Source organism: Palaemon carinicauda, chromosome 3 (assembly GCF_036898095.1).
Source record: "Palaemon carinicauda isolate YSFRI2023 chromosome 3, ASM3689809v2, whole genome shotgun sequence".
Lineage (NCBI taxonomy): Eukaryota > Metazoa > Arthropoda > Malacostraca > Decapoda > Palaemonidae > Palaemon > Palaemon carinicauda.
This window is the reverse complement of record NC_090727.1, coordinates 108,325,246-108,333,497: the sequence shown is the minus strand read 5'-3', so window position 1 is coordinate 108,333,497 and position 8,252 is coordinate 108,325,246. Positions and strand designations below refer to the sequence as shown.

General features: G+C 43.6%; 1 protein-coding gene across 1 annotated transcript; it reads right to left on the bottom strand.

The window, feature by feature from the left end:
• Positions 1-4,554: 4,554 nt before the first annotated feature.
• Positions 4,555-4,977, bottom strand: LOC137633351 (protein FAM200C-like). The gene has a single exon (XM_068365606.1). The coding sequence runs from the start codon at positions 4,975-4,977 to the stop codon at positions 4,555-4,557; it is 423 nt and encodes a 140-aa protein (XP_068221707.1).
• Positions 4,978-8,252: the final 3,275 nt, after the last annotated feature.

Below are 8,252 nucleotides of genomic sequence, written 5' to 3'. Positions count from 1 at the left end.
CGTCTAGCCATGAGACGCTCCAAGATTTTATGGTCGGCTTCAGAGCTAGACCATCTGTTAGGAGTTTTTTTGAGCGTTTGAAGTTTTTTATTTGTTGGATTGGTCCCTGGGAGCCTTAAGTAAGAAGGTCTCTCCAGCTGTCAATGTATTGCTGTACAATTATGTCATGCATGAACAAGGCTATCAGGGATGGCTCCAATGATCTGGCAGCCACGTTCACTGCAGGAACAAGGCTATCAGGGATGGCTCCAATGATCTGGCAGCCACATTCACTGCAGGAGTACTTAAGATGTAAGTGCGCTCAATGTGTTCATTGTCAAGACAAACTTCACGATGAAGACTACTAAATCTGTCTTGGCAGCAGTAAGGGAAGGCGACTGGATGGTCTCTCTCGACCTTCAGGATGCATACTTCCACATCCCGATTCATCCAAACTTTCAACAACATCTGAGGTTTGTGGACGGGAAAGTAATGTACCAATTTCGAGCACTGTACTTCGGCCTCAGTCCTGCTCCTCTTGTGTTTTACAAGGCCCTTGCAAAATGTAGCAAGCTTTCTACATTTTTTGAGGATTCAGAGCCTCCCTTTATTTTGACGACTGGCTAATCAGGGCGTCGTCATTAAATCGCTGTCTGGAGAGCCTCTAATGGACATTAGACCTAACCAAGGAGCTAGGTCTCATAGTGAACGTAGAGAAGTCGTAACTTACAGTACCCCATCCCAGACTATTCTTTATTTGGGAATGGAGATACAGTGTCGGATTTTTCGGGCCTTTTCGTCTCCCACAAGAATGGAACAAGCTCTGTTAAAAGTCCTTCACTTGCAAGAGAAAAACAGTTGCTCTGTAAGAGTTTGAACTAGCTTCGTGGGAACTCTTTCATCGCTGGAGTAGTTTATCTCTCTGGGGAGACTCAACCTTTGCCCTCTCCAATTTCACCTAAACCATTGGAACAAGGAGAAGGGCTTAGAGAGTATCTCTTTCCCAATCTCCAACTCAGTCTAGACATGTCTGACTTGGTGGGACAGCAACATCAGACTTCGAGAAGGTCTTTCTCTTGCGATCAAGAACCCAAACCATGTGTTGTATTCAGATGCATCGGATTTGGGTTAGGGAGCTCCACTGGACAGTCTGGAATGCTCGGGTCTTTGGTCCACGGATCAGAAGGAACTCCATTTAAGGCAAGTAACATCCCTCCTTTGGCGAGATTTGTGCAAGGAAAAATGAATGTCTTGCCGGACTGCCTCAGCAGAAGAGGACAAGTCATCTCCATGGAGTGGACGTTGCACAAGACTGTGTGCGAGAAGCTATGGATGACATGGGGTCAACCCACCATAGATCTTTTTGCGACTTCACTGACAAAGAGGCTCTCGACTTACTGCTTTCCAGTTCCAGATCCAGAGGCAGCCCACATAGACGCTTTCCTGCTGGACTGGTCTCACCTGGACGTTTATGCCTTTCCACCTTTCAAGATCCTAAACAAGGTGCTGCAGAAGTTCACCTCTCACGAAGGGACCAGGTTGATGTTGGTTGCTCCACGCTGGCCCGCGAGAGAGTGGTTCACAGAGGTACTTCTATGGCTGGTAGACGTTCCAAGAAGTCTGCCGTTGCGGATGGATCTCTTGCGACAGCCTCACGTAAAGAGATTTCATCAAAGCCTCCCCACGCTTCGTCTAACTGCCTTCAGACTATCGAAAGACACTCTTGAGCTCGAGGGTTTTCGAAGGAGGCAGCTAGAGCGATCGCGAGGGCTAGAAGATCCTCTACCATCGGGATCTATCAGTCGAAATGGGAGGTATTTAGAGACTGGTGCAAGTCCTCCTCTATTTCCTCTTCCAAGTGCCTCTGTAGCGCAGATTGCGGATTTTCTGCTTTATCTGAGAAACGGTCGCTCCCTCTCTGCATCCACCATTAAAGGCTACAGAAGCATGTTAGCTTCTGTTTTCAGGCATAGGGGTTTGGATCTTTCTAATAACAAAGATCTCCAAGACCTGCTTAAGTCTTTCGAGACTTCCAAGGAGCGTCATATTTCGACTCCTGCTTGGAACTTGGACGTGGTCCTACGGTTCCTTATGTCAAACAGGTTTGAACCATTAAATTCAGCCTCCCTGAAGGATCTTACCCTCAAGACACTTTTTTTTTGGTGTGCTTGGCTTCGGCTAAAAGGGTTAGTGAGATACATGCTTTTAGCAAGAACATCGGCTTCTCCACTAATAAAGCAGTATGCGCTCTTCAACTTGGTTTTTTGGCCAATAATGGACTTCCGTCTCGTCCTTGGCCTAAATCATTTGATATCCCCAGTCTTTCTGAGATTGTGGGGAATGAAGTTGAAAGAGTGCTGTGCCCCGTTAGAGCTCTTAAATTTTATTTATCCAGAGCTAAACCGCTACGAGGTTGTTCAGAGGCTTTATGGTGCTCCGTTAAAAAGCCCTCTTTGCCCATGTCTAAGAATGCGTGGTCTTATTTTATTAGACTTTTGATTCGGGAGGCGCACACTCATTTAAGTGAGAAGGATCGTAATTTACTTTAAAGTCAAGGCTCATGAAGTCAGAGCGATAGCAACTTCAGTAGCGTTTAAGCAAAATAGATCCATTAAAAGTATTATGGACGAGACCTTTTGGAGAGGCAAGTCGGTATTCGCTTCATATTACTTGAAAGATGTCCAGACTCTTTATGAGGACTGCTACACACTGGGACCATTCGTAGCAGCGAGTGCAGTAGTGGGTGAAGGCTCTACCACTACATTCCATTAATCCCAATATCCTTTTAATCTACTCTTGAAATTTTTAATCTTATATTGGGTTGTACGGGAGACTAAGAAGTCTTTCGCAATCTTTTTGATTTGGCGGGTGGTCAAAATGTTGTTTCTTGAGAGCGCCCAGATTAAGGGTATTGATGAGGTCCTGTTATAGGGGTGTTCGCCCTGGATATAACAGCTCCTGGGAGTCTTTCAGCATCCTGAGAGGATGGCTGGGCTTCGTGAGGAAAGCAGACTAATGAGGCAAAGTAATCATCAGAGTCAGCTTCCTTACCAGGTACCTATACTTAAGTTGGTTTTTTATGAAATAATTGTCAAAAAACTCTTGAGCATATACGCCTTTATTGTATTAAAACTGGTCTCTACCCACCACCATGGGTGTGAATCAGCTATTATATATTCACCGGCTAAGTTTAATATTTAAAAATGATATTTTGATTATAGAATAAATTTTTGAATATACTTACCCGGTGAATATATAAATTAAAGGCCCTCCCTTCCTCCCCGATAGAGACCCAGCGGACTGAGAAGAACTGGAGAAATTGACAAGTATATGTGTTATCTGGCCGATAGTCGGCGCTGGTGGTCACACCCGCAACCTTCACGGCGATCGCTCGCGAGTTTTTGGAATCTGTCGAGCCGTCGGAGACGTCAGCTATTATATATTCACCGGGTAAGTATATTCAAAAATTTATTTTATAATCAAAATATCATATTAGATAGCGTGGTTTGTATTTCAGTTACGGAGCATATGACAAATTCGGAGATAATCTGTATTTTTCCTAACTATACAAACCTTAGCTATTTAATCAAACTTGCCCGCCAGTCCTATCCCCAGTGAAGTCCTACCTCTAAGCAAAGTGAGATCAGCACACAGGTGTGTGAGGGGGGGTGGGCGGGGGGGGGGGGGTTAGCAAGCTGTATCCCTCCCAGGAGGGAGCCGAAGGGCTCAAAGACTTTGCCTAAGTCTTCATCAAGGACTAGACAGGAGCCAGCCAAGCCTTCGGAGAATGTCCACGAGTCCCCCCCAGGAAGAGCCCCTGGGGGCAGGAGACTTTGCTGCCAGCCCTTCAGGAGGAGAGCTACAGGAGTCAGAACATGCGTTCTGGCAAGCTCTGACCCTCATGAGGAGTCTCAATGGGTTTCCGGATCCAGAGATCCCTCCTCGTGAGGGCAAGGACACAGTCTTGGACCGAGTCTATGGTACTCAGAGGCCCTCTTGGGCCAGTGGGGCTTTGCCCTGGTCCCAAGGGGTTAGAGTGCCAGAGACAAGGTTGAAGGCCAGCTCTCGGAGCTAGCCTCCTCCAGCCAATCCACAACCGGTAACGAGCTCCTCCCGCCTCCTCGCGTCCATCAGAGGAGGTACTTCGAAATCTTGGAGGAGACTTGTTTAGCTCTTCCTTTGCACCATTCTCTGGAAGAGCTTACCGAGGGAGTCCCTCTTGAACAGTGGTTCTTAACCTTTTTCAATGTTTGCACCTTTTTCAAATCAGCAGTCAGTTCTCGCACCTCCCTGGATTCTGAATGTACGAAAGAGCTAAAAATACATATTTGATGTAATAATAACACTTTTTTTTTAATTCAAAATTCATTCATGCAGCTTAAAGTTCTTTCAAGAGAAAAAATTATGAGTATGTATCAACAAGAATATTTTCTTTATTTGGTTCAAAATTACAGTATATTTTGCCTGTACTGCACTGTAAACCTAGTGACTTCGTTGTTGCTGTATTTTCGCCATAATGGTATCAAATCTTAGTGTCTTAGTACTGGAGTGCTACTCGCATGTAATGTTCAGAATTCAGCCGATTTCTGCTTTTCGTTTTGATGTGAAGTAGACAAGAAAATCCTTGCTCACATAAGTAGATGCAAAAGATACTAGCACTTTGAGTGTTTTCATTGCTATTGCAGGGTATGCTTCCAGCTGAGAAGCCCAAAAGTGGTCCAGCTGACTATTGGTGAACTCCATTTGGTTTCCACGATTGTGTCTCATGTCGATGAGGTCTTCCTTGACGCTGCCATCATCATCATCTTCCAAATTCTGCATGAAAGGGTTCAAGATCCAGTTATTACAGCTTTGTAACTCTCCACATGAGAAATAACCATCAAAGAAAATACACAGCAACTGCGTATGTTCAACAATTTTTGCAACAAAGGCTGGAGGCAGGGTAGAATTTTCTGTGACTGTCTCTTCCAGGCAGGGGAAATTTACCAAATTCCCCATCTTCACACGCTTTATCCAAAAAACTAGTTTTTTCTTCCCTGCAGAGAGAGATTGAGTTCATTGAGTGCTGAAAACACATCAGCCAAGTAGGCAAGCATCTGAACAAAATTAGGGTCATTGAAATGTATGGCCAGTTCTTGTAACCTTTAATGGAGAAAATGGTGAATTTCTCCTCTCAGTTCAAACACACGAGATAGCACACGATCACATGACAGCCACCTCGCTTCAGTATGGTACAAAAGCACAGTGTGTTCCTGGCCTACTTGCTCACAAAGTGACTGAAACAATCGATGAATCAAACCCCGGCTGAAAAAAAATATAAAGCGTAGATAAAAACATATATTTTCTTCAATATTTCACAGGTATCCTCGCACCTTTTAGGAACCAGGCGGGTGCGAGCACCCCCGGTTAAGAACCCCTGCTCTAGAGAGAGACTCCAACCAGCAGGTCTGGTATTCGGCAACGGAGATCCTGAGCCAGGAGAAGGTAACGAAGTGCGTCATGAAGGCTACTTCGTGGCTGGACATCTGGCTAGGGTCTCTGGGCATCCTGGTGCGGTCTGAGGACTTGTTCAAAGAAAGCACCAGGATGGCCTTGGAGGCCTTTTTGCTCTCAGGCACACGGACCATCGAGTTTTTAGCCCACCAAGTCTCGAGCTTGTGGGCTAACACAATCTTGAAACAACGGGACGCAGTGGCTGAGAGATTCCATCAAAAGGCCCCCAGTACCGACGTTAGCAGGCTCAGACATTCTTCCGTCCTCGGTAAGACCCTCTTAATGAGAGAATGCCTTGATGAAGTCATTGAGCTTTAGCACGGCATTTCATTCCCGTGCTGAAACTTGGTGACGGGCAAGAGGGCTCTCGAACTTGGGGAAATTGCTCCCCCAGTTCGAATCTAAATTTCTCTCTTTCACCTTTTTCTTTTTCTCAATATTACTTCGACCTTATCCTAATTTCATAAACTTTCTTTCGTCTTGCTTTCCAAACTCTATGAGAAAAATTTCCCTCATTATATATGTGTATATATTATGTACATGTATATTTATTATTTTTTTTTCCTATGGCTTGGATGTTTTTACATCCATTGTAGCCTCGGCAGGGATGTTCATACATCCTTTATTGCTGCCTGCTTTGATGAGTGGGAGGAGGTATCACGGTTGGGAAGTGTTTGCATTCAAAGCTATATGTGAGAGTATTGGATGATTTCAGCCATCCCGAAGATGGTTTGGACCTTTTTGGCGGAACTATTCTCAAGTGTTGGGTCTTCGGAATCCAGGGGGATCCAATGCTTGGGGTAGGACTCTCGGCTTTTGGCGGGAAGCCCGTCATTACAGATATGGGGAGGATGATTCCATAATTTCTTGGTCTCAGTCCTAACAGGCGGGTTCAGCTTACACCTGTGCCTCTATATCTGTTTTGATGATATCCTTCGGATAGGGTATGGAGTGGACCATCTGGGAAGTATACTCTCATTGTGCCGATAGTGGAGAGTGCAAATTTCCTTTCTGACGTGTGATGGCCTAACATTCTCGAGCAGGTACATCAAATTAACCCTTTCCTTTTCTCTCTCTCTCTCGTCTAATGGATTCTTTAAGTAACGAACCCCCATCCCCTGGATACGCTGACTCTCCCCCGGCACCGTTGACGACCTCTGCTAATGTGATAAGGGAAAGTTCTGTTGATGACTTCGGAATGCGAAAGGACCATTCTACTGATATTTCAAAATCGAGTAATTTGGGTAACACGAGGAAACTTCGAATCCTTCATGTTACACAAATTTCAATAGAGACAAATTATGATGATCTATGTAAAGCATTTGAATGCTATGGATGTATAAAATAAATAAGGATGAAACTTGAAGTTGAAACTTGGGATTCATGGATATCTTATAGTAGTTATGACGAAGCATTTAGTGCAATAAGTAACTTGAATAATATTAAGATTAATAACTTGAATGTCACGGCTGCTCTCTGCGATAAGGTACCAAAAGATTTGGATGTGTATAGGCCTGCCTATTGGTTGGAAAAAGACGCAGATTTAGTTATGCCCTCCCAGAGAAATCCAAAACCACTGATGTGGCTTATAGCTGAATCAAAGGGGGTTACAGGGAATTATTTTAAAATATGCAAATTGATTCAGAAAAAAGTAGGAACTATTGCACCAGGCGATGTATCTCATTTCGGAAAAAATAGTTTCCTTATCCATGCCAAATCCAGTACACAGTCGGTAATATTGTCCAATATGAAAATAAGTAATGATGACATTAAGTTAGATGTCAAACCCCACCTAAATTTTAGCTACGGAAGGGGCGTAGTTTTTAACAGAGATCTATATGATTTTACAGAGGAGGAGCTACTGGCCTTGTGTCCATTAAATGTATGGAAAGTTCACAAAGTCCCAGGTACATCAATGATAATCCTTACGTTCCAGGATGCTGATGTACCTTTTCATATTATTATCGAGAACGAAAGGATTAAAGTAAGACCCTTCAAGCAGAAGCCATTGCAATGCTTTAATTGTTTTAAATTTGGGCACCCGTCCAAAGTTTGCAAAAATGAGAAGATGTGTGGTATTTGCTCCAAATCTTACCATGGAGAGTGTGCACTTGGAGCCAGGTGTTTAAATTGCAGCTCGAATCACAAATCCACAGAAAAGAGCTGCGAGCTATATAAGTTGGAGGAAGCTGCCCTCAACAAATCAAACTTAGAACATATAAGTGTGACCTATGCCAAAAGACTATTAAATAAATCAAATACATATGCTAAGGCATTAAAATCAAACCAACCTAGCGTTGCCAATAGCTAAAAAAAAAGTATACTATCTGACAAAATGTCAAATAACGAGGTAACCATATTACCTCCTGAGGCTTTACCACGGTGTATTAACACTAGGTCATTGCCCCTTGCTGTACAGCCTTCAGCTGCCATTACAAAAAATAATACAAACCTCTCTCAGGCCATGTCCTAGCCTGATCTGATGGAGGTTCCACTTAAGACTAACTTACCTGATGCACCTGTAGTGGGAAAGTTGCAAAAACCTCGAATCCCACCATCTATTAATCATAAAAGAGAGAGACCTCCATCTCTCTCTTCACCCTCCATTAGAAACGTTAAGGTTATGACATCAAATAAATTTGATGTTTTGTCTGTTGATGTTTCTAATGAACCAGAAGATGGACTGAATAAATCAGAAATTCAAGTTGAGGTCCACCATCCACCTCAACAAATAGATCAAAAGGATACAAAGACAAACACAAATGTAAAACCCAACATAA

Excerpts from the sequence above, each read along its gene's own strand:
- LOC137633351 (XM_068365606.1), bottom strand. The coding sequence starts at position 4,977 with ATGGGGAATTTGGTAAATTTCCCCTGCCTGGAAGAGACAGTCACAGAA.